Source organism: Rhamphochromis longiceps, linkage group LG18, assembly GCF_057381845.1.
Source record: "Rhamphochromis longiceps isolate RC_006_pf linkage group LG18, R_longiceps_female_GT1.1, whole genome shotgun sequence".
Taxonomy (NCBI): domain Eukaryota; kingdom Metazoa; phylum Chordata; class Actinopteri; order Cichliformes; family Cichlidae; genus Rhamphochromis; species Rhamphochromis longiceps.
Genome location: NC_140574.1, coordinates 11,227,893 through 11,253,533, shown reverse-complemented (window position 1 = coordinate 11,253,533; position 25,641 = coordinate 11,227,893). Strand labels below are relative to the sequence as shown.

The 25,641-nt window shown below is 40.4% G+C and overlaps 1 protein-coding gene across 2 annotated transcripts; it reads left to right on the top strand.

Annotated features, from left to right (window-relative positions):
• LOC146647789 (protein APCDD1) lies at positions 1 to 23,365 on the top strand. 2 transcript variants are annotated; one of them, XM_085389348.1, is made up of 6 exons: positions 1 to 49; positions 138 to 403; positions 8,838 to 9,021; positions 9,727 to 10,252; positions 20,339 to 20,660; positions 21,666 to 23,365. In XM_085389348.1, exons 2-6 carry the CDS (start codon positions 364 to 366, stop codon positions 22,127 to 22,129), a joined length of 1,536 nt encoding a protein of 511 aa, XP_085245474.1. In that variant the 5' UTR covers positions 1 to 49; positions 138 to 363; the 3' UTR covers positions 22,130 to 23,365. The 2 variants fall into 2 exon arrangements, with proteins under 2 accessions (XP_085245474.1, XP_085245473.1); XM_085389347.1 differs by having other exon boundaries at positions 7 to 403.
• The last annotated feature ends 2,276 nt before the right edge of the window (positions 23,366 to 25,641 follow it).

Here is a 25,641-nt window from a genome sequence, read left to right as displayed (position 1 = left end):
ACTTCCAAACACTCCTCCGGGGCGCAGCACACAGGACACGCGCGCTAAAGTAAGAAAGCCTTTTGAACTCAGCACCTCAATCTCTGACTGTTTCAGGGTGGCTCGCTGTAAAGTTTAAACTTTACTTTGATTTCCAGAGGATTCTTTGTTCGGATGCGAAAGTACAGCGGGCTTCTTATTCTCTCCCTCTGCGTATCGAGAGCATTCTTCATATGATGCTCGGATTTTGCAAAAGTGTTTTCTCCACGCTTTGGATCCAAAATGTGAGGATTTCTGTCGGAATAACTTCGGACGCTGAATAAAGGGAAGCCTGATCTCCGTTGTGACCAGCGTGAAGCTCGTTTTAATCCAACCAAGTCTGAAATGGGGCCGTCATCTAAGCTGCTTCTCGTTGCTTTTTTGGGTAAGAAACTTTTCCCCATGTGCTAGTGTTTGTTATTCTGAGGTTTCATGCGCTGCAACAAGTGTCAGTGTTAAAAGATTTTTAAAAAACTGAGCTCAAAGCATGTTTTACTCCACGTGCGCTTGGAAACATGTCCATGTGTTTCGTATTTGTTTTTCTATACAAGCTGTACAGTTAGAACAATTTCAGACGGTCATTTAAGTTAATTTATTTACTTTGCTAATCATTTAAACCGCACATATGTAAGATGTGGGTCACTCATAGGTTAAAATTCCCTTCATCACACCTGTTCACTATCATGGCTTGATGTTTGCCTCCATTCAGGACAAACTTTGTGTTAACTTTGCGCCTTATGCCATAGTGATGTATAAAGGTTAGAAGGCAATAAAAATCTTCCCCGAGGCTGCTGGGCAGATGAAAGCGCTGCGAGAGTTAAGAGCCACTTAAAACATCCAATCCTGATGAAAACCCTGTCTGAGCAGCAGAGGATTATGGGACTGCAGTTGACCCAATCAATCTGTTGCCAGTGACAGTGGAAGGCAACATTTGGCAGCAACTTCAAATAACCTGGTTGAGATAAAAAAAACATTTTGGGGTCCACTTATCCTTAAGTGTGTTTAAGTGAATCCGAACGTTCAATTAAGTGGTGTGTTATTGCAGCCTTTCAGAGTGGCAATGAAAATGCACTGTCAGGCTAGATTAGAGTGCGCTGTAAATTTACTGGGAGAGAAAACCTCAGCGTGTCTTTGGAGAGCAAAACGGAAAGGTTAAAAAAAAAAAGCCAAGAAATGGACCCACGGAAGAGCAGCTGCTTCTATTTCACCTTTTTACTGAATCTAATCTATTCTGCTCAGTGGACCTCAATGGAGCCATGAAGTTTTTATTGTATCTGCATATAGATATTGGCTTAACTGACAGCTTTACTTTAATGTTCATTTCAGAGTAGTTGCTGTTGTTTTTTTTTATCATTATATTATTTTGTGTGTGGTGGTCATGTGGCTATAGTTTCTTTAAATTTTCAGAAAAGTTGAAAGAATAGAAAGTAGCAATAAAAAAATAGAAACACATTTCACCCATATTTGCTATAATTTGACTAATATTACACATATATTGCCAAAATTGGCATTTTGGTTCAAAAAAGGGGTTAAAAAAAAAAGAAAAAATACACATTTTAATCTCATGCCTGCCTCTGAAATCCAGATTGGACAGATGTGCTATTGTATTATAAAATCATAGCCAATAATTCTGTACTTAACATCACAGTAGTCACTGTAAAGTAACTTTAGTGAATGGTAATACACCAACAAAACCGGCTACGTTGCTGACACACTGTGATTGAAATCATTTAAAGGAGTTTGTGTTGATGTCTTGAAGGTTCATAAAAGCATTTGTGCAAAATGCCTAAAACATAATATATCGTATCAGCTAGTGCTGTCAGTCTGCCGATGCATCGGTCTGGCTCTGCAAAAGCTGCTGTAATTTGGGGTTGCACTGGGTTGGATGCCAGTTACCAGCATTTATCAGCTGTTAAAGTGGTCTGGAAGTCAAAGCAGTTTGAGACTAGCAGATCTCCAAAGACGCCAAATAACCATTTCCATAATTGCAAAGCATCACTCAGACAATTTGCACAATAATTTCATAGCGAGAGGGAGAGTCATGCCGGCATAACTGAGAGAGATGCAGTCAAACTGCAGCGAAAGGAAGCGAGGAAAGGAAGTAGGAGGCACAATTTGTAGCCCGGTTTGTCCTGCACATCTGTATCAGCAGCCAGTGCAGGAATGCAGTAAAAGTGCTGGTTGTGAAGTTTGGATGGATTACAAAACAATCTCATCTCAAGGTCCATTTAGTCACTTTTCTGTAACTTTTATGTGAAGCATGGTCCACATCAGCTGTTGGAGGTGTTGTTGTTGACACTGAAATGCAGATGTTCACATTTCCATTTTTCCTCTTGAAGGTTGAGCTACGAATAATCAGATGGCTTCCAAGAAAAATCCCCCAAAAACCTTTAAAGTGCCAAAGCAGCTGCTAAATACTCTAAAATGAGACTACAGGGGCCCTGTGAAATTCCTGTTCCATTCGTGTGTGGTCTATGTTGGTGTATTTTTTCAGAATTAAAAAAGTATTATTTTTTTTATTAATAGTAATTATGGTGGTGACTTTTTTTCTTATTTCTTCAACATTTTTCAAAAACAGTCAAAGGTTTGGATTAAGGAAATTGGAGAAGTGGAAGAAAATGGATGGATGTCTTTAATTTGTCCCAAAGGAAGAAAAATTCTGAACAAAAATAGAAAATGTATTTTCCAACATTTGGTCCAGAGTAAAAAATCTCATCAACCTGATTGCCATGAGCCCCAGAGCCTGAAAATACCTGCTGTTTCTGATGGCTTTTCACTTGGCACCACTGTGATATTGACGATCATGGTTTTGTCTTAGCAACTTGAAATTTGTAGATATGCGTGTCCCACTGAGGAAAATTAAAACTGGGTTTCCTACTCCTGCCACCCTCGGGTAAAAACTTAGACTAGAAGCAATGACGTTCCCTCCTGGCTCAGCCTTCTTAATGTTTAATGCTCACCGCTAGCGTGCATTACACCTGCTAAACATGAGCGTTTTCTGTGCCAAATTACAGCCTGTATGGCTGTACTGTATCTTATTACTTATTTTTCTCTCAAGTTTATATAAGTTTACCTAAATGCATCTAAAATACAAAAACAGGGAGTCAAGTGTAGCTCAAAGCTCCTCTTTCCTTTGACATTGTTTTGGCATTTCCCCCATGCAAGTACAATCTGACAGCTGGCTCTACTCTCTTGTTACTGAACCAAAGCAGTATTTTATGGCTTTTACTTCCTAATCTGTGTAAGTAACTTAGATAAATGTGTACTGGCTTTCGAAATGTGCAATTTTCCTTCTGATCTCCAAGTAGAAAGCCTTTCAAAGTACTCAAGCACCTCCACTTTTCTCTTTTTTTCTTTTTTTTTTTTTTTATGTACTCTTAGAGCTGGGCGATAGAACGATAACGATATGTATCGCGATATAACTTTTACTCGATAGAGAAATTAAGCTATCGCGATAGACCTCGCCGCTCTTGTCCTCAAAAAAAAAAAAAAAAAAAAAAAAAGGTCAGCCAATCCGAATTAAGTAGCGCAGAGCCGAACCAATCACAGCCGCAGCGTCACGTCGCGTGACTTGTTACGTACAGCACAAGTGCCAAGCCGCACGTGTGTTTGTTTGGGAAGCAGCCAGCGGGTAATGGAGGAAATGAGTGCGCCGACTAGAAAAATCAACCGAGCGTGACCGAAGAGAAAACAGATGATGGTTCCAATGCCGGAGAGATTGTCGAACGGAAGAGCCAAAGAAGTTCCGTAGTGTGAAGGTATTTCGGCTATTTCAAGTCTGACAAAAATAGAGTAGCGTGCACTGTAAATTGTGCCGAAAGCAAGTCTGGAAATACAATAAACTGGTGCATGCGTCACACTGTGCGCCACGTTATTGTTTCGGTGAAATGAATTTCTACAATACTGTTACTGTTAATTCTACTCTCTGCAGTGTTTAAATGCTTACATATACACACAGTTACTGTCCCTCCACACTTACGACTCGGTTCTGCTTCTATGCCCCAGCTTTGTTTACTTTTTCCCACCGAGGCTTCTAGACTTCTGATTGGCCAACATTTAGGCACGGTTAGGAATCTAGCGCCACCTGCTGCTTTGGCATGTTCATAGCAGCGTTTTCCTTCATTTCTGCCTTTATGTGTGGACGGGATTATTTTTTTAAAACGAAAACGGAAAATCTCCGTTTTCAAAAATACCCGTGTACGTGTGGACGTAGCCTCAGTCTCTGACTGGAAGCGCTAATTCGTCATTCGGCTTTTGTCAGACTAAAGTAACTGTTAAAACTGTTTGAAAAGCTCAGCTATACAACAAGGAGAGATTGAGAATTTCCTTTTAGTTCTCAGTTTATTTGATATTGACAAAAGTTAGTCAGTTTTGTCTGTTCTTCTGTAAAACAAACTAAGATTTATTTTTAGAATTAATATTTTGTTTCTAAGTGGAATTGACAATTTAGTCTGTTTCGTTTGTTCTGTTTTGAAACTTAAACGCTTTAGCGGCTGCCTTTTGTGTGGTTTGCAATATTTGCCTTTATTTATCTGAAAAAGTCTCATGTTCCTTAAGTACATCTACCCTGTTGAACTTATTATGGGAAATAAATATTTAAATAAAAACAAGCTGCTGATTATTTCACATTTTACTTGTGAGCAACGGCACATTTAAATCTTACAAATATAGTTATTTGGCTTATATCGTGATAGATATCGTTATCGCCTGAAATGGAAAAAAACATATCGTGATATGAAAAAATCTCATATCGCCCAGCTCTATGTACTCTATAACTTCCCACCTCTGGATGCAGCTGGCCTGAAGTTGAAGTGTCATTTTGTCTACCCTTTTCAACTCCTGCGCGGTCACTGCCAGACTCTGAGATAACAAGAAGAAAAGTCCTTTGTCTGGTCTCTGCTCTGGAAATTTAGGATTTTTCTCTTCCCATAAATACTGTACAGTCTCTCTTCTTGTCAGGGGTCCCAGCCTTCTTACCTCACCAGTGGGATCGGGCCAACTGGAAATGTTCGCCGTGGTTTGGGACTCTGGGAGTTTTGTGGGTGCTTTGATTTAGATAGAGCAGCAGTTTGGGAAAGCAGCAGCAGCAGCGAAGGGCCAGAAAGAGTTTGAGTGGAGCCGTTCTGATTATTGCCTTCACGAACGAAGAGTTAAAAAAAAAAAAAAAAAACTAGTGGAAGAAAGTCACACATTCAACACTAAAAAAGTGCAAAGAAGCAGGCGTCTGATGCCTCCTCTTATAGAGTCACTTTTAACAAGCTACGCATAACCTCCATATAATCATTTCCTCATTTATTTCCCTGTCTGAGTCTGTTTTCCATTTCGAGTAGGTCCACATTTGTCTTTGATGTAATGTAAGAAGATTTGTAACTGTGGTTCAAAACGAAGCTCACGTTTCATTATAATTTTGATATTTGCACAGGCTTCCCTATGACACTGCTGACTCTGGATCAGGTCTGTCTAACGTCATGACAGAAAGATATCAGCGATGTTGCTCACAATCTTATCACAAAGAGAAAAAAAAAACATTTGACCACGACTTAGGAAAACATTGTTGGAGATAACAAATTATGTCTTAATCTAACGAAACAGCAGATTTTCACAGAAACAAAGATTTATTATTCTCCTCCTTCATTCTCAGGCTGTTGCGTAAATCTGACATTAAGCTTCAGTAACCTTTAGAAACCACTCCCTCCTCAAAAAAATTAGTTCTGTCCTTTTTTTTGTTTCTTTTTTGTTTTGGGGAGGTTTTTTTGGTTAATGAACTTATGCTCACACAGTAATGTGAGAAAAAAGTACACCAAGTACCATCTTTACTCCAATAGCCAGCAGATTCGTGTCCCACCACTCAGTTGAAACTCCGTCTCTGCTGTGCGCATGCTTCAGTGCAACATGACTGGCTCAAATGTTTCATAGTTCAGCTGTTGATTGGCTCTTTGTGGATGAGGTGTGAAAACGGCAAATTTCTATTCAGGATTCTTCTTAGTTCCACTTTTCTGGCTTATATGATGCTTCTGAACAAATTCCAGACCCAACTCTGCCAGGTAAAGCTAAAAGATCACAGATCTACCTTTTTTTTTTTTTTTTTTTTTTTTTTATAAAAAGCACTGTCAATATCAACTAGTATATCTAATTGAAATTCCCATTCCAATCTTCATTTTTCTCAGAAAAAATGATCCGATAGTGTTATTCCCCAGTTTTCCAGACAATCCCCGGGTCTCCACTGAGCACAAACTTCAGAAAACATTATGTTAGCAGACTGATGGATAAAATTAGTTTTACATATAGGATATAATTAAAAAAAAATCAGCAAATAAAATCTCAGATGAACCACAACATGACATATTACACTGTCATTGTTTAACAAAAACGAAGCCAAAATGCAGAAGCGTGTGACAAACTAAGTACACCCTCTGAGGTTTTAGCTTGTAGAATCATCTTTAACAGTTTTTAACTTGAAGTAATCGTTCTCTGTGCGACTGGATCGGGCTCTCGTTTGATTGCTAACGAATTCTGGCCAACTCGTCTTTACAGTTTCGTTCAGTTCATTGAGGTTTCCATGAACTCATCTAGGCACAGCTCTCTTAAGGTTCCACCACAACATTTCAATCAGGTTGAGGTCTGGACTTTGACTGGGCCGTTGCAACATCTCGATTCTTTTCTTTTTCAGCTATTCAGCCATGGGGATCATTTGACTGTAGAGTAGAGGAGTTCACGGTCAACTCAATGACTGTAAGGTGCCCAGGTCCTGGCTGCAAAACAAGCTCAAATCATCACCTTCAATCAACACTGATATAAGCTGTTTTTTCTATTATATTGCCTTTGCTTTTTTTGCTAAACGTGCTGCTGCGTGTTGTTGCCAAACATCTCCACTTTGGTCTGATCTGTTTGAAGGACACTGTCCAAGAGGTCCTGTGGTTTTCCTGTTCTTTCTAGAGCCAAGAGGCTGGCATACCTTCCAAACAAGCCATACTTGTTCATTCTTTTTCTGATTGTGCTGTCCTGAACTTTTAGCATTTAACATGCTAATTAAGGCCTGTGCGGTCTAAGATGTAGCGCTTGGGTTTGGGGGGGGTTTGCAATTTATCTCAGCTTTGCACGTTGTGACCTTGGGGTGAATTTGCTGGGACGTCCACTCCTTAGAAGATTGGTTACAGTCTTGAATGATTTGCACTTGTGAATAATCTTTCCGCTGCATAATGACAGACTTCAAACTGTTTGGAAATGGCCCTTCCCAGATTAATGGGCAGCAACAAAAGCTTCTCTGAGATCATCTCTGACTTCTTTCCTGCTTGAATGCTCCACACCAGCACACCCCCGAACTGCTTTTGCATTTTCTCTTAAAAAATTCTTCTGTTAAATACATAATGGCACGGTGTACCACTTTATGTTCTATTCACCTAATTTATAACCGGGTAACAGTTTCGCAGCTAGATTTCTGTTAGTTTTCTTTTGGATGTGCTCAACCCTTAAATTCACCTGCTATTAAACCCAAGGGGTTGCATAAAAGTGTTAAGTGTGTTTTAGATTATACATCTCACCAGGTTTCCTTTTTTAACACTCTCAAGCGCACACTGTTAGTTTTTGCTCTCATCATAGTGAAAACAAGCTGTTGGCAGCCGCTCAGATCGTTGCTGTGGTCCAAGCCGAGTGCAGGTGTTTAAAAAAACCAAAAAAACATTTATATACATACACGCATAACATGCAGCAAACTGTGAAGTGTCTCCTTTGATTTTTAAGATCAGCTACAGCAAACAGAGCAGCGTTACTAATACCACCAGCTGAGTCGGGGGATCAAGTCTCTCCCACTGTCCAGTGTTTCCATTCAGCAGTGCTGTGATGTGGTGATTTGCACACAAGCCTGGGCTAGCTCTCATAGGAGCTGCCCGACTGGGTGTAAAACAGCTGGATGGAGCTTTGTTCTTCATGGAGCTTTTGGCTTCTTTTAATCAGATGTTTTTCTCCCTCCTTCAGTGTTATTAGTCTCAAATTAAAAGCTCAGAGGCGACCGCAGTGGCATTCCTGGGCATTAAATGATATTGCCAGGCAAGTCGGGTCTGATAGAAAGAATTCATGGCAAAGTCTTCATATTTCAAGGTAGATTTTGATGATATCGGAGTATTACATGGCATAAATCCTTGAGGGAATGTGAGCTTCGGGGCTTTTCTCTGGCTGTAGGCTTTTTAAGTGCTTTCATTTCCGACATTTTATCCCTTTAAGCTCAGTCCATCGCTGAAGGTATTGTTTTTCCATGTGGTGCGTCAAGGGCACGCGGGCGGTGTGGGAACTGAGCATACAAATCGGCGCAATCTTCGTCATTTGTCTTGGTTCGTTTGAATGTTGTTGTTAAAAGTGAGTGGAAGCCGAAATTCACTAATTGGCCCTCAACCTGTTTCATGATCTGCTCATTTTCATTCATACCAGGTGTTACAGGTTGTTGGAACAGCCATGTAATCTCTGGCAATGACAAGAGTTAAAATGACAAACTTAAACCTTCTAAACACTTCAAAGAGGCCTGGCAGATTGAAAGCATGAGGGAGACTGCTGTTCCGTTTGATCTCAGCGTAATTGGCCTTCCCAGTTGTCCTAAAAGCGGTAATTTTTTAGAAGGTAAAGATATGCCAGAATAAACAGATTCCTCTGTGGTTTATCCAGCCTTTCAAACTCGGTGACCCCAACATTTGATGTTCAAACGCTGCTCAATGGTAATTCAACAGCTGTTTACAATGTAATTTTTCGTTTTGATTGTTTTACATTTGTTATTGTACGTAAAGGCTCGTCATCATCATCTTTGTTTTCTCATCGTCTTGTTCCCACAGTTTGGGTTGAAGGTTCCTCTCTTCACTACTCGGAAAGCCGCTCAAGTCGCCTCTATCCAGAGAAAACCTTTGGCCGATCTATCAAAGACTCCCAGTGCCAGCACATGCTAAAGCACCTTCACAATGGCGCCCGGATCACTGTGCAGATGCCTCCCAGCGTGGAGGGCCACTGGGTGTCCACCAGGTTGGCGTCTTTTCTCTGTATCTTCCCCCTAACCAAAATCTTTAAGAGTTTGCATTACTCTCTAGCAAGCTACTACTTTCACTTCATTATAGTAAGAAACTCTTAGCAGGAGGTGATTTTTTTTTTTTTTTTTTTTTGTTTAATTAAAGCTTACATTACTTTCACTGTGAGTCAATGTGTGTTCACCACATTTCTTTATTTTTACGCCCACTGATGTGGTTCACAGGCACATGGGAGTGGTTTGGAGGCTTCCTTTAAACTAATGGTTGCAACTCAACAATGGGGAAACAGGAACACAAATAGTAATAGACAAACTCATTGGTTATGATGTTAAAAAAGAACAACAGCAAGTGGGTGGGGCTTTTGCTCTTTATATATAGATATATAGATACAGATTAGTTTCAGCCTCCTACTGTCAGGTCTGACATGTCTGAGCTTCTCTGAATGCACCACCAGACAGAAACTTACGCTGATCTCGTGACATTCTTCACAAAAGAATAAACCAAAGACGTACAACCAATAAAAAAGACTGAAGCTAGTCAATCTTCTGTGCAGATTAATTGGGTTATATTTCAAACATGCTGTTTGTGAAACTCAAGGCAAGGAACATGAATACCACTCAGCTCTTCACACAAACATAAATGTTTTTAAGGGTTTTTTTTTTTTTTTTGTTTCTTTTTAACAGCCATCTGTCCTCTCTTTCAGCTGTGAGGTCAGACCAGGCCCAGAGTTCCTGACACGCTCCTACAGGTTTTACCCCAACAACACCTTCCAGGCTCACCAGTTTTATTATGAGGACAACCACTGCACCAAACCCATCTACACGCTGGTGATTCGGGGTCGACTGCGCTTACGCCAGGCTTCCTGGATCATCCGCGGTGGCACAGAGGCGGAGTACCAGCTCCATCGTGTCCAGATGGTGTATCACACAGCCACCGTGGACAAAGAGCTCAGCCAGAGGCTCAACCGCAGCTGCCGAGGGGCAGTGAAGGGCGCCTGGGAACCCAACGCGATGTACGAGCTGGTGAGCGAGGAGGGCGACTACGACTGCACCAGAGAGCTTAACTTTGCCATGCATGAGCTGCAGCTGCTGAGAGTGGAGAAGCAGTACCTGCACCACAACCTGGATCACCTGGTGGAGGAGCTGTTTCTAGGAGACATACACACTGAACCATCGCAGAGGTTGTACTACAAGCCGTCCAGCTACCAGACCGCTTTGCAAAACGCCAAGGCAAGTCCCTAATGATCCTCCCTCGCTTAGGGCTTAGTGCATTGATACTAATATGTAGCCTTAGACTTGATTCTAGAACAGAGTTTGTCCACTTGTGGGTCGTAATATTAAATTAAAGAGTTTTTATAATTACAAAACATTAAAAAATAAGTTTTGGGGCGTCCATAACTTTGAACTATTGTTATAGCCTTAAAAGTCTACTGCTGTACTTCAGCACAACCTGTTGGGTTGTCTAAAAGCCTACATTTTTTAAATCAGCAATAGTGTGACTGTATATAAAAGATGGCAACACTCATTAGTCAATTAAGTACCATCATGACGCATCAAGCTGAGTGTCATCACTGTCGCCATCTTTGTGTTTTGTAACCAGACATGGAGTGGATAGACTGTGAAGCTCTTAGACACTGAACCCTCGCACGGAAATCTCATTCTGAAACATGCACCCTTTGATCCTCTTTTGACTCTAGTGGGAACTGTAATTTACAAAATGAACATTATGTTGTATTAAAGACAGCTTGAAAGTAGTAACTCGGCTCAAAAGCTGATCTGCAGAATGTTTGTTTAGCATTTTCCAACAGACTTTCTTTGCAACCAGGCTCCTTTTTGAAACCAGCAGTCGCCCCCTTAAGGGCATTAGAAAGAATGCAAGTTTAAGGCACACCCACTTCGGTTTCAAATGTCACAACTGGAAGCTACTTCCATCTTTTATGCACAGTCTGTGGTTAAGACACTAGGTTTCTCTGTCAGTAAACAGCCAGTATTATTTTAAAGTTGGTAAGGCAGGGACTATGTTGAAGTTTGTAGATGTGCAGAATCTCTGCCAGTAACAACAGTTATTACCTGCAGGGGATAGCTGCCTCACTGTGCAGGAACCATGACTTACCAGTAGGAGTCCTTAGTTGAGCGACGGGAATGAGAACTCTTCCCACCCAGAAACCTGACGTTTGTATTCATTGGATCGTAGGTAGGGTTTTGTTTTCTGTCCCGAGCATGCAACTCAGTGTGCAACCTCAGCTGAACTCCATCCCTGCTGTGTTGACCCTCCACGCCACAAAGACCACACACACCAGATAGAACCTGAGCTGACCTGAAAAACATACATTTTAATTTGGGAGCTATCTTATGTATAATTTAACCAAAATCAGTGAGGAGACCAGGATAAACTGTTTACTAATTGTGTTTATTGTGTTTTAGAGGGAAGGCCTGTTGTTTTTGTTTTTTTTTTAGGGGGGGAAATTACATTATTCTGCTGAATTATCGAGTTATTGATAGTCCAAATTATTCTGAGGCGGTTAAGCCCATCTGTTGTACCTAACTGATATCTATTTAGAAAACCCTAGTCTGTGTTAGGATCTCTGTGTAAGTCAATAATCTTGAGCTTAGACCTTTGCACACTAAATATTTGCACTGAAAGAAACCAGAAACTATCTACATACTGATTTCATCTCCACTGTGCTTACAGGATGTAATTTCTGTATTTACACTGCTGAAAAGGAGTTTCCCCGCTGGCTGAAACCCTAGAGTGATGTTTTCACTGTCACCCTCTACAGAGATCACAATGAAATCCTGTTCGGGTCCGCTGTCTAAATAAACATTCATATGTATGGGGATGACGGGGCTTGGTGTTGCTGATCAGAATGTAAACAGTGTGTGGGGTGACGAGCTGTGATCAGACAAGCTCCCCTGTGGCGCTGTAATGACCAGAGCTGCTCTCCTTAAGCCCCTCTGGCCTGCAGAGATGCAATGTGAAACCGAGCCTATCTCTGGGAGCAATCATCATGCGGTATTCCTGGAATTTGGATTGATGCGGCCATATGAATTAGTCCAGTGAGCACATACCAGCTCCGATCTTATGCGTGCCTGGGGCTCAAATCAAACTGTTGCATGTGCTCCGTTTTGTCTTCAATCTTTTTGGAATAAAAAAAGGAAGTTGGACTGTTGGCGGAATTTTCAGTGACACTTCCAAACTGGGAATCAGTCCTAGAGTTGCAGCCTTGAAGGGAAAAAAGGGAGTTTTTGCTTCTGTCTCTTTCATTTCTGTTACCACTCCGGTTCAGTTAATGTCAGTGAAGTTTCTTTTTAACAAACCTTATAAAAAGTATTCTCTTCCCTGAAACACCGCCAGTCTTTTTGTGTATTTTCGAAACATCCTGCTGTCAAGCTAGAACAGGGACTGTTTCTTTGCCAGGAAGCAGTTCCAATAAAAACTCTTCAGTGTGTTCTTCAGATTACTGAGAAACAAAAGATTGTCTCTCAGTAACCTGAAGAGTGTTTCTGTTACAGAAATACTCTTCTTAATTTCTTTAAATCCCATCCATCCATTCTCTTTGCTTATGCTTTTCAGGGGGAGCCTATCCCATCTACCATAGGGCAAGAAGCTGGGTATACCCTGGACAGGTCACGAGCCTGATGCAGGGCTAACGTAGAGAGACAGACAACCATTCACACTTGCATTCACACCTAAGGGCAGTTTAGAGTCACCAATTAACCAAAACCCCATGGTATGTCTTTGGACTGTGGGATTTTCATTAAATGCATTAATCAAAACGGTGCATGCATCTACATACAGAAGATTATTGCCAATCACTACAGCTGCACTTTGCACTTTAGATCATTTTAATCACATTAAAAAAATGGATGTAGTCTTTGCACCTAATGCTTAATTATGCCAGTTTATGTATGTGTTTGCCTATGAAGAACCTATAGAGAGCCTTTCAGCCAATGCCAACATGCTCCCCTACAGTCCTCCAAAATCCCAAATGCATGGCGCGCTATATGGATGACTCTGTGTATCAGTTGAATGCTGATTGGTTGAAAAATGTGCCAGAAAAGGGAAGGGAGCACCAGGAAAGTGCACAAGAATTGGCTTTCCATAGTTTTTAACACTCAGTTTGACTCCTCTGCACTGCTGGCTAACGGACCAGCAACAGCACAAGCAAGAGTAGCGCACATGGGTGTGCCCCCATCTGACAAGATGCTGTCTGCAGGTAGATGGGCAGTATTTAGCTGCCAGCACACAGCCACTGCTGTACCATAATTTCCCCTTAAAAGGTGAATCCAGTGTCAAAGTGCCTTAAAACTGCATTCTTTCTAATGACCAACAGGGGGGCGACTCTTTAGGTTACAAATAGAAATCGGATCTGAAATTTAAAAATGACTCTGCAACTTAATCACTCATTTAAGTTTTTATTAAACATGACTTGATGTTTGTCCCGTTTAATTAAACTACTTCTCCGTGATGTAGTGGTAAATACATTCACCATACTCGCAAAATACCTACGGTTAGAGATTGGGTGTAGACAAAAGTCCCAGAGACTCACAAGCTGATATCTTCATGGCTCCAATCCTAAGCCTGAATGAATGGGATGGTGTCCGGCATAAAATCTGTGCCAAAACAAACATGCAGATCAGTCCACTGTGCTGATCGCTTGCTAAATAATGAAGTAGAATAGAAGATATGTGCTCCAAGGTTTTAATCGTATTCTCAGATTCAGCAATCTCTCATGTTTAGTTTAGTTTAAAAACAAATATGGTGATGGCTGAAATTCCTATCTTGAGGGTGTTGTTCACAGACCAATGTATGATGTCATCTCAGATACACAGGCTGTGATTTCAGCATCTTTCAACTCAGTGTGCTGGTTTTAAAACCATCAATTTCACTGCTTTGATTTACATTCAGACACAAACATAGTGGAGCGTTTAGTAGCTAAAGGTATTTACAAAAAGATGTTGGAGACCAGAACAGTGCTCAAGGAATAAACACTGGACATGATGGTAATAAAATACAGTTTAACTTGATTTAATGCAGAATAGATTCTTTGAAACTCCACTGTATTTGAGTGGAAACCAAACTCTTGAAGGTGAACATTATAAAACTTGCAAAAAAAGTAGCTCCTTAGTAACTCCCTATTTGGGTAAACGTGGTCATTTGTTTCTATAATAACACAAATGTCTACATTACAGTATTGTTTTTCACGGCATTTTTCAGTTACAGTAAATTAAGTTTCGTATATTTTCTTGGTAAAGCAGCAGTACAGAGTACCGCACTCGTTCTTACTCGAAAAGCACTCAACTGGACCATCTCTTGAGGTTGTAATGGTTTCTTTTTAGGGATTTTTTATTTTATTTTATTGCCATGGTGATGATCCAATACATTAATCTTGAGCAGTGTACCCAGGGCTGGTCCCAGGACTGGTCCCAGGCCAGAACATTTGCTGGTGCCAGCATGTTCATTTGTGGTTCCTGGGTGGAACTCAGCAGTGATGCAAGAGCAAAGCGGGGGACTGTGTTTTTAAGTTTTCTGTCGCCCCGGCTCATTGCTGCGTCACTGAGGCGGCGTAATGACCACTTGATAATGATCCTTGTTAAGAAGGGATCAGTTTTGGGGTTTTTTCTATATTGTTGCTGTTTTTAAAGTGTTGTGTTTGCTCATTTTGTGTGTGTACTTGTTATGCTGCTCTTGGTCATTTCTTTCATGAAAGTACCTCAAAACTTGAGCAATAAAGCCGGTCAATCTGAGATGAAAGGTTTTTTATGAATTCCCAGGAAGTCGTCTTACAGAAGGGATACTGGTATAGCTCAATGGATGCCAGTTTAAAAAAAATCAAAGTATTAGGACTGTCTGTTTTGCCAACAGGTCTCTACGGAAGGTTTTGAAAGTCTGATATGGTTTCAGTTTCTCATAAAATGTTTGCTCCTGGACATCAGCTTTCCCTGAACTACGTCCCAAATGGAAGAATTCAGCTCTAATGCTCCTTTATCTGCCATGACTTGGATTGCACTTTATTTGTACGTCACCTCTGTTCAGTATAGTAAAAAAAAAAATGAAATGAAATGGGGGGGGGGAAGTCACTTATATGTAGCAAGGGTAGTAATATCCTCCCTCATTTCCTCCGTTTTTATTTTCTTCATTTCCAGTAAAGTTATAAAATACTTTGCTTCTACCTAAAAGTGCGTCCAGCATTTCATGGCAAGCCGGACACTGTAGGCTCAACGCGGCAAAGAAACCTGCCTGCTAATGATTTCCTGTTAAATACAAGGTTGAACTCTTGGCTGGAGTCTTTGGTCACTGACACACTGAAAACCCATCCATGCTCAGATCCACTTAAACTTCTCAGCATTTTTGCTGGTTATGAGGGCATTTATCCCACTTGTACATCAAACATAATTAACCCGTTTACAAGTAAATAAAAGGGAACTACTCTGATGAAGCAGCCTTTTATTTTAAATGTAGTTTTTAATTGAACAATTAAATATTCAATCAAATATTCTCCACCACCACCAGTTTGTTTGTCAGTAAATAGTTTATAAACATTTAACACATGCTTTATGACACTACCGTTATTATTACGTACAGAATTTCTTAATGCTCGTCATTGTCAACAATTGTAACTAAAATCAGAGTTTCAAATAAAAAATAAAAATTCCAAATTTTGGTCAAGAAACGCAGCCTCTCACACTCTGGTGTTATTTCAGTCTTCTACTGAAAGTCTCTTTGAACACTGAACTAACTGCATTTACACGGTTTAGATGAGGACGAGTACAAGCATGGCTTGTCCTTGTTCTGGCTAAGATGAGCCCTGTCACACCTGTGCACTGGGTTTATTCATTTATTTTTACACAAAATTTAGATTCATTTTTGGTTAGTTTAATCTTTTTCATATTCTCATATTTTTCTTATGATTATTACAGATTCACAGGTGGCCATAGAAGACTATCTGCCTCCATCTAACCCTCTCCCTAGTGTCCTCTGCATGTCCTCCTTCGCTGTATCCAGAAATCTCCATGTTCAGCATTCTCCTACTCTGCACATGTTCAAACCATCTCTGCATTGCTTCTTTAAAGCAGCCTGAGCCATTCCTCTGATATGCTAATTTCTAATCCTGTACATCCCGGATTAAAAATAAGCGGTTGTTGAGCTGCACTCCCAGGCAAATTCTTTTCATTTGAAACCTCTGACTTTCCAACTCTGCCCCCCCGTTTCCAAACCATACACCGTAGCGGATCTCATTACCATCTTGTAAACCTTCATCTTCACTCTTGCCGCTATCCTTCTGTCTTAAATCACCCCTGATGCTGCGCTCTCTTCCTCACCTCTCCTGTGCACTGTCTGTGGCTTTGGATGATTTACCCCAAGTATCTGAACTCATCCACGTTCACTCCCTCTGCTCCTGAACATTTCCCCTGGTACACCTCACCGTCTCACCAGGCAGTTTAAATCATTAGCTGCAGAGCTGATATCTGTACAGTTATGTCCACTAATCAAGAGAGGATGAATTACCCATAATCCTTTGTGAATGAGGCCATCTGTGATTTAATGCTCTCCTTTATGCACTTTACTCTTTATGCAGTGGATGTGGGAAATAAACTCCCTGGTCCATCTCTCTCTTCATCCATTGTCCAAAGTGAGCATTTTTTTTTCCTTCATAATTGATGATTATGATTACAACAGTTAAATATTGCTATATTAATGAAGCACCTCCAGCCCCCCACTCACAACTTTTCTGGAAGAAACTCTGAGCTTGTAGTGTCATTTTGTTTGATTTATATTTTCAGATAACATTATCAGGAAAAGAAGCAAAAAAAAACAAAACCCTGCACTGGTTTAAATCATTGGTAGTGTCATGATATATGGGACAGATTGGTATCAGTAGGAGGACATATTCATTGTTAGGCCAGACAGGAAGTCTATATTTTATGGGCTCTGAGTCCCTTCAGATACAAAACATTTTCCACACCTGCGACTGAAACTCTCCGGATTCCGGCTCTTTTTCTTATGTCCACACATATATATGCTAAAATATACGCACATGCTGCATTTTCCTCTCTTCATATGCAACTCTTATATAAACACACACATAGTGCACAGCTTTTAAAAAACACACTGTTCTCTCACACATATTCTGGTGGGAGGCCTCCCTTCCAGTCGTCCCATTAACCTTTCGCTCTGAGGCGGTTATGGAGCTGCAGTGGGATTATCTCATCTGCAGGATGTAGTGATACTCCAGCTTTTTCTCCTCATTTTACCGTTCTCCATTTCTTTCTTTCTTTTAAAACTCCCCATAAATCTCATGCAGACATAATGTTGTCTGGGAAAAAGAGCGATTGAGTTGAGAAGGTCAGGTCTTAAATTTTGACCACCCTCAAATAACAAAAAACTGAATTGGTTCCCTGGAGTTCAGTCTTTGGAAGAGATTTTGTGGAATATGGGATGTAGTTTCCAGCTCTGAGTCTGTTGGAGAGCCCCGGCCGTCCTGTCTGTGGACACACGCTGCTCCACCTGACTAGTGATATTAACTGAATATGATTAACTGTTTTTTTTTTTATGCATGTACAAATGTTGTGTGTGTGTGTGTGGCATTAAAACTCAGCATGCTGTTTTCTGTGTAATGGCTTTAAGTAGTCCCGACATCTGTGTTGTACTGTGAAACAATGTGTTCTCTTTGGCTCCAAACACTCCAGAGGGTCAGACTGAATGAAATAGTTTCCTTACTCTCCTCCGAACAGATTCCAGTAGTTCTGTGTGTGAATTTCATGACACAATGTGCTGATGTCATGAAAGGTTTTCAGGACAAACAGATTTCAGTGAACATGCTTCTGTTTTGTCTTTGTTTGAGTAGCAGGCTAAACTTTGAGTTCGTGAACAGTTTGCACTATAATAAGCTGACTGTCTCATAAATGGTTCACTTTTTCTTTTTATCTGACCACTTCTTGTGCAGCCTTGAAATCTTCTCACATCACCCACCTGTATAAATGTAAATGTTGGATGCAGTCGGACTATAGACGGTATAAAACACAGACGTAACCACTGTGAAATCACTCACCACCAGTGTTTTCACCATTGTCATCTCGTGATTTGAACTCAGACATGATGAGTGGAGTTCTGATTATTGAGATTTTTCACATGACGTCATGTTGTGTACCAATTTAGACATGATGTGACCACTGACTGCCGTGGAAACTGGATTCAAAGAAGGCTTCTTGGGATTGTTTTGGTTGCTAGTAGAGTGTCACTGTCTTCTGTAGTTTTTATGATTGTCTTCAAATACTTGCTAACTGCTAGCCCAGAGGAAGTAAAACTTGGAAAAAGTGCAATGTAAACCAGAAATTGAGAAAATTTGCCATTAAAGTAACAACTTTTACTGTTACTGTTGGCTACATGTTTCATAAAGTGCAACTTTTACTTTGAAGGCAAACGGTTGCAAGATGGTTGCAGATCAGACTTGTTCACACGATCCTACACTATCACCATGATTATCACACATCCAAAAATGACATATAAACCGTGTCAGTATTAACAGCAAATCTTGATTTCATTTCAGTCTTTTGACTAAAACGTCATTTAGTTTTAGTTCTATTTTAAGGATCAGTTGTTTTACTTTTAGTCAAGCAAATATCATAAGATTGTAGTAGAGTAAATATAAGTGTTTTTACCAGTGAGAGTTGTTCCACATGGTTTACAAAAGCAATTTCCTTCGGGGTCAACCTTCAGGATCAATAAAGTTTTATTGAATTGAATTGAAAATGGCTTATTTTTATTGACATCAAATGTGAAATAGCGCCATATGTCTACTCTTTGATTCCTCTCAAGTGTTTACATCGTCTTGTCTCCGTCAGGGGGAAAAAAGTTTGCTTAACGGCAACTGTGACAGTAAAAAATGTAAAAATGGCTTTACAAACAGCATATTAAGCACTGTCAACATATGAAGAGATTGGCTCATCTTCCAGTGCTTTGTGTCCGACAGTTTGTCACTGGTTAGACATTTAAGGTCTCGAATATTTAGACAACCTTCTAATATATTCTCCACTTTACAGTATCATTGCAAAAACAGCCTGTTTTTCTCCCCCTTTTGTTTTTATTTTATAGCTTCAGTCACCAATCCTTCCACTCAGAATCGGTTTAACTCAGGACACAGTACCCACTCGCTTAGTTTAGCCAATGGTTATTTGGACTGTCATCACTTATGAGTCGCCAGAATCCATTTTGACATCCAATGGCCTCTGGAGGCCACACTGCTGTTAGTCTCTTCCTGTGTGTACATCCCTTTAATCACATGGTATATCCCGCAGAGAACAGCAAAGACTTTATTGTTAGCTATAAGATTATACTGAGTACTTGTATTTCAGGCATCTGGAGCCTTTAAATGTTATTCTTGACATTTGCAAATCAGCGTTTGTTTGTTTGCTAGCAGACCTCGCCATCTTTGGCATGTTGGCATTTTTGTTTGCACATTATTGGCACAATCTGTCAATGCAAACACAATGGATGCCCTCATGTAACGTTTTGCAGATAATCCAGGTTTTGCCAAAAATAACTACTTGAGGGGATGACAGATCTTTTGTCCAGTATGTTGGTGGATATAGTGACCAGCTGTGCAGGCTCGCTTTTATGGAGATCAGAGTTTATGTTGGACAATCGGTGTTGGCAACAATTCATGGATTGTTTTTTGGTTTTTTGCCCTTTATGCACTAACGTTATTGCAGTTTGTGGTATCTTCAGGCAGTTAAATAAATTGTGTTCTTTTGCAGTGTAGACACACATAACATAACTGACTGTTTTTTTTGTTTTTTTTTTGCACGAGTTTTTCCAAAAAAAGAATCATGATCCTCTTTGAGGGACAAGCTCTTCACGTTCCGCCTTGCCAGACATCTGATTTCTGTTGTATATCTGTCTTTGAATGCATTGTTACTCATCCAGACTAGTCCAAGAAACATCCAGCTGAGCTCTGCAGGAAACCGCTGTGATGACACACGAAGGCACGTCATCAGGCAGTGATTTAGGAAGTTTTATGTATTTATTTATTTATTTATTTATTTTCATTCCAAATAGCAGAGCATGTATCTTCTATATCACTCGATTATGCTCATTTAACTGTGGGAAGCCAAAACTACAATTGTGACTAAAGCTTGACTGACTGAGATTTATAGTCCTAGTTTGTATGTTTTCAGTAAATATGACTTTAGTCATGTGAAAAATCTCAATAATCTTTAGTGCTTTAGTGCTATGACTTTTTTTTTTGTCTAAACTTACTATTGGTAAAATGAAATCAGTTGTTATGAGTTAAATTAATTTTTTTTTTTCTTTAGAACCACGACCACAGCTGCATCGCCTGTCGTATCATCTACCGCTCGGACGAGTTCCACCCTCCCATCCTGCCGCCGCGGGCCGACCTGACCGTCGGGTTGTACGGTCAGTGGGTGAGCCAGCGCTGCGAAGTTCGCCCGGAGGTCCTCTTCCTGACCCGCCACTTCATCTTCCACGATAACAACCACACCTGGGAGGGCCATTACTACCACTACTCTGACCCCATCTGTAAACACCCCACCTTCACCATCTACGCCCGTGGCCGCTACAGTCGAGGGCTTCACTCAACCCGCGTCGTGGGAGGAACAGATTTTGTCTTCAAAGGTAACTTAGTGGTGTAATTGCATTTTTACCGTAATGCTGATTCTTAAAAACACTACCAAACCCTATTTTGATACAGTGTAGTTTAAACGCAGTTCCTCTACCAGTTCCTAACATTTTTGGCGTGCTCACTTTGAGCAGTGTTTGAATAAAAAGGTTAGACTGTTGCTTGTTTAATTAACTGGTAGTCGTGTTATGATCCATGTGATCCCTATTGACTTCACAGACACAGTGTTTTCACAATCGATAGAAGGGAAGGACAGAAATAAGAACAAGGTTGTTTCAACAAGCAGAATAAACTGGTTCAATGACACGTCATTTAAAACTCAAGTCTATCTACCATTTGGAGACAGGCTGTAATGAAAGATGGATGCACCTACCCTAATATCGACCATTGGTTTGTGAAGTCTCACTTTGAGGCCTCAAGATCTTGTTGTTGTTGGTTTTTTTTGTTTAAACCTGATATGATGAGTGAGTGTGTCCCTTCTGTGTTAGCATCACTTTTTAGATAAAGAATGTAGTTCTTTGTTTCTTTCCCACATTTCTTAAAGATGGGGCACCCTCAAAGATATGGAGTTTTAGTAGACTTGACTTTCTAAAAAGCGATGCCCATCTTGTATACTGACTGTGCACAGAGCGCAACAATGTTACTCTACGGCAGGGGCGGTGTCCTGCAGTTTTTAGATGTGTCTGTGATCCAACACAGCTGATTCAAAATGGCTAAATTACCTCCTCAACATGTCTTGCAGTTCTCCAAAGGCCTGGTAATGAACTAATCATGTGATTTAGGTGTGTAGACCCAGAGTGAGATCTAAAACCTGCAGGACACCGGCCCTCGAGGCCTGGAGTTGGGGACCCCTGCTCTAGATCACAGTGAAAACAAGAAATGGCCAGCCAGGGTTTCAACAAGTAATACTTGAGAGACAAAAGTTCAGTAATAGTAATAAAAAGGCTTAAAATAAGCACAATAGATCGCTTTAAAGGTCTTCTTATGTCATCTTCTTTTAGTGAACCACATGAGAGTGACTCCCATGGACGTGGCCACCACATCCCTCCTCAATGTCTTCAGTGGTAATGAGTGTGGAGTGCAGGGGTCTTGGCAGGTCGGTGTGGAGCAGGATGTCACCCTAACCAATGGCTGCGTGGCGTTGGGCATCCGGCTGCCACACACAGAGTATGAGCTGTTCCGCATGGAGCAGGACGCTCATGGACGCTACCTGCTCTACAACGGCCAGCGCCCCAGCGACGGCTCCAGTCCGGACCGCCCGGAGAAGCGAGCCACGTCCTACCAGATGCCCCTGGTCCAGTGTTCATCCAGCAGCCAGCCATCAGATTCCAGCCAAAGGGATGACACACAGAGGCCTCCGTTGCACCCCAACGGCTGCACAGGATGGCACAGAGGCGGCCAGAAACGCGCCGCGCTGGCCATCGCCGCGTTCGTTACTGCTCAACTTCTTTTCTGGCAAAGCTAGAGAGCAGGTTGAGTATTTTATCCACAAAGACACAAAAGAGGAGTGTGGATTCATCAGAGACCCAGAGGGGGTCACAGAGACTGCATTGGTAGACTAAGTTTACATTTGTTGTTTTAATGAATAAAGGAGCATAAAGACTGGTCCCTAAACCTCTGAACTCTTTACCAAAGACTTGAGACTGCTGCACCACAGAAACTGCACTTTAGAGTGGAACCAAAGACTGACCTGTGTTTATACAAACATACAAAGATGTCTTTATATCCACACACAGACATGAGAATATGTTATATATGATCTATTTACCTGCGACTGTTTTATATGATCTATCATCGGAGGACACGCTCGTCACCGTTTACAATAAAATGTACTTAACGTGTTAGAATCTTTTTTTTTTTTTTTTTCTTTTCTTTTCTTCGACATATAGCCTTGAAGTATGGTGAAGTCGGCAGCAGGTATTGGCCTCCTATTCCAAATAATGACCAAGCTCTTGTCTTGAATGAAATAAAACGCTTTCATGTGCCAACAGTTACCCTCCATGTAATCTAGAGAGATGTTTTTGTTCCCTCGCCGCTCAGACAGCTGCTTCCTCGCTGGCAGACACTCGACCTTGAGTCCAACGAGGCGGTTTTGTAGTTACGCAATGCTCACAGTGGGAACGACACCTGGAAAAGTGACAAACTACCACATCCGAGAATGCAGGAGATCACTTCAAGTGAGAGCTACATTAGTTTGTCCAAGTCATTCTCTATACTACTAATAAAGTGGATATTTTGGTTCTTTATCAATCTATTGCAACTGTGAACGATGACTGTTTTATTTCTCTCTGACTATACGCAAAGATCTAAAGGCAGGTTTAGATCTTCTGCCAGTTACTTTCTTGAGTCTATAAAACCTGTGATCAAATGGCCGTAACATTTAATAAACATTCAGAGGTCCACTTCTATTTAAAACAAATATGAAAGCAGTGAAATCCATATGAGATGGAAACTGGACATCTGGAAAAATTTTCTCTTGGAAAAACAACCTAAAACATCCCTGCAATGTATTTAATGTTAGCTCTGAAATTATACTGCCAGTAATTTTACATTTATAATTGCTATTAATGGAACTGGAAATCCATGGATTTATTGAACTACAGCTTCTGGGCTAGTACTACAGAAAGGATTTTTACTACATTACTCCCTTTTCAAGCATAAATAGGAACTCATTTGTCAAGGTTAAGAGGATTATCCTTTCTTAAAATAAAATTAAACCCTTAAATTTTGGGAAATCTTGTGTAATAAAATGACAATTCTATGATTTGCAGTCACTAAAAACTGTTTTTCTCTTTTTAAAGGGTAATACTTCAGTATGCTAGTTTCAGTTTCACTCCATCCATTCTGGAATCTTAAGCTATTTTTCAGTGAGAAATCAACAAGCACTTGGATGTGTTTCAATTTGATCATAATTAACTGTTCATGCTTATGATACCTCATCGGTGAAGAGCGGAAACTTTACATCTCTACAACCAAAAATAACTACAGTTAGACCCAGACATTTTGGACAATTAAAATGTTTTGTTTTGCTTTTGTAAACCAACTCAGTGGATTTTTAAAATCAAACTATGTGATTGAAGTGCTGACTTCAGCTCTGAGGTTTAATGAAAAGTAAAGTTGCAAAGTAATTGGACAATTTGCTGCCCAGGTGATGCTTGTTTCCCTATTATTCCATTACAAGTGCAGAACTTGCATTTGGTATTAGTTCACAAGAACTCACGGAGACACTGCACTGAAAGAGGCCATTGCTAGGCTTAAAAAGTCTTGGGTTGGTTTTGCAGTGCTGGCAGGAACGCACAACATTGTTGATCTGATCACTCCAAAAGTTTCTTTTTTTTAAGGTAAAGAAATGTGATATTTGTGAGGCTCCAACTCCGTCACCTGATCTCAACCTAACAGTGCATAATGAGGGCAGAGAAATCCAAAATAAGCAGCAGCTGAAGTTATGTTGCAGTAAAGACCTAGCAGAGCATGCCAAGAGAGGAATCAGCATTTAGCTATATATGAGTTCTAGACTTCAGGCAGCCATCGACTCCAAAAGATTTTTATCTAAGTGTTAGAAACTAACCTTATATTAAAAATTGTTTGTCTAATTTTGAGCCTCTAAAAATGGGACTGTGTATAAAAATGTCTCATCTCTTCAAGCTTTTTGAATTAAAGCTGAGAATTTTCCCTTTAGTCACATCTTAATTGTTTGGTTTCCACTGTGGCTGTGTGAAGAAGAAAATCTACTGTATATAATCACTTCAGTGATATTACCGAAGACTCTCGCTGCGTCTAACACAAATAAGATGTTTGTGCAATCACAAAGGATCGACTGTGATGATGCATCACTGTGTAGTCAGCTGTGTTACCCGTCAACAACGTGGAGTTGTAACTGTGGTCTTCTAGCAAAGGCCTCTGTAATATAAGAAACAAAGGGATTAGTGTTTGTTGCTTCTTTCAGGTGGTTTTTGAACCTGAGGGTGGAATAAATTCTAAATACCTTAATGGGATTAAAGTCCTCATGTGTGGCTCAGTATCAAAACTCCACTCCTCCAGTGGGATCTTTATTTCAGCCTTAATTAAGCTCATGGGGTTTCACTCATCATTATCATATGTTGTCATTTCGATCTCCCTCTCGGTCATGGACAAGGATTGGAGTTTCCCAGCATGCTTCTGTCAAATTTAAGCTTGAGGTTTTGTGTGTCATCATTAATAGTGCATCGTTTTTCCTCAGTGTTCCCAGGCTAAAGAAGCTTTAACGGGCTCCAAGAAATGTCTCAATAACTGGATACATGTATGAGATTACAAAGGTTTGATACTCCTTCGTGTTCATTACTGCTCTTACAGCCAGATTTTGTATATTGTAGCTTACTGAACATTTAACAGGGAACATATTTTTGTTAATCCCTTTGTTACACTTTATGGTTCCCAGCAGGGCATTTAAAAAGCCCCAGTTTTATGGGTTTGCAAAGTGGATGTACGAGGGAGTCTTACATGGAAGTTGCCAAGGACAAACTGTCCACTGAGCAGCTTTAAAGGAGCAGATGGAGGCGAAATTTATCCTCAGACCTATATGATCAGGTCTGTAACATATCCTCAGTACAAAGTTACTGTGAAGCAGCAGCATTTACTCACATTTGATAAGGTCTTCTGTTGTGCGCAATGAGTAAGGTGGAAAAAACAAAGGATTTAACCCCCCAAAAAATATGGGGAGAGAAAAAAAAAAAAAAAAAAAAAATCCATTCAGGTGATGACAAAAACCTTAGCTCTATTGAATAGAAACATATACACGCAATTCGAGTGATATTACACCGTGACATATTACTTACATTAGCCACATCCTCCATCTGTGAGCCAAATATCGAGTGTTCCAACTCACCGCTCAATTTAAGCCAGTACATGTTCGTATTGTTATAGCAACAAATTAACTATGCTCAAACCTGAAAGAATAAATCATAAATATGGTTGATTGTGCTGCTGATGGGAGAAGCT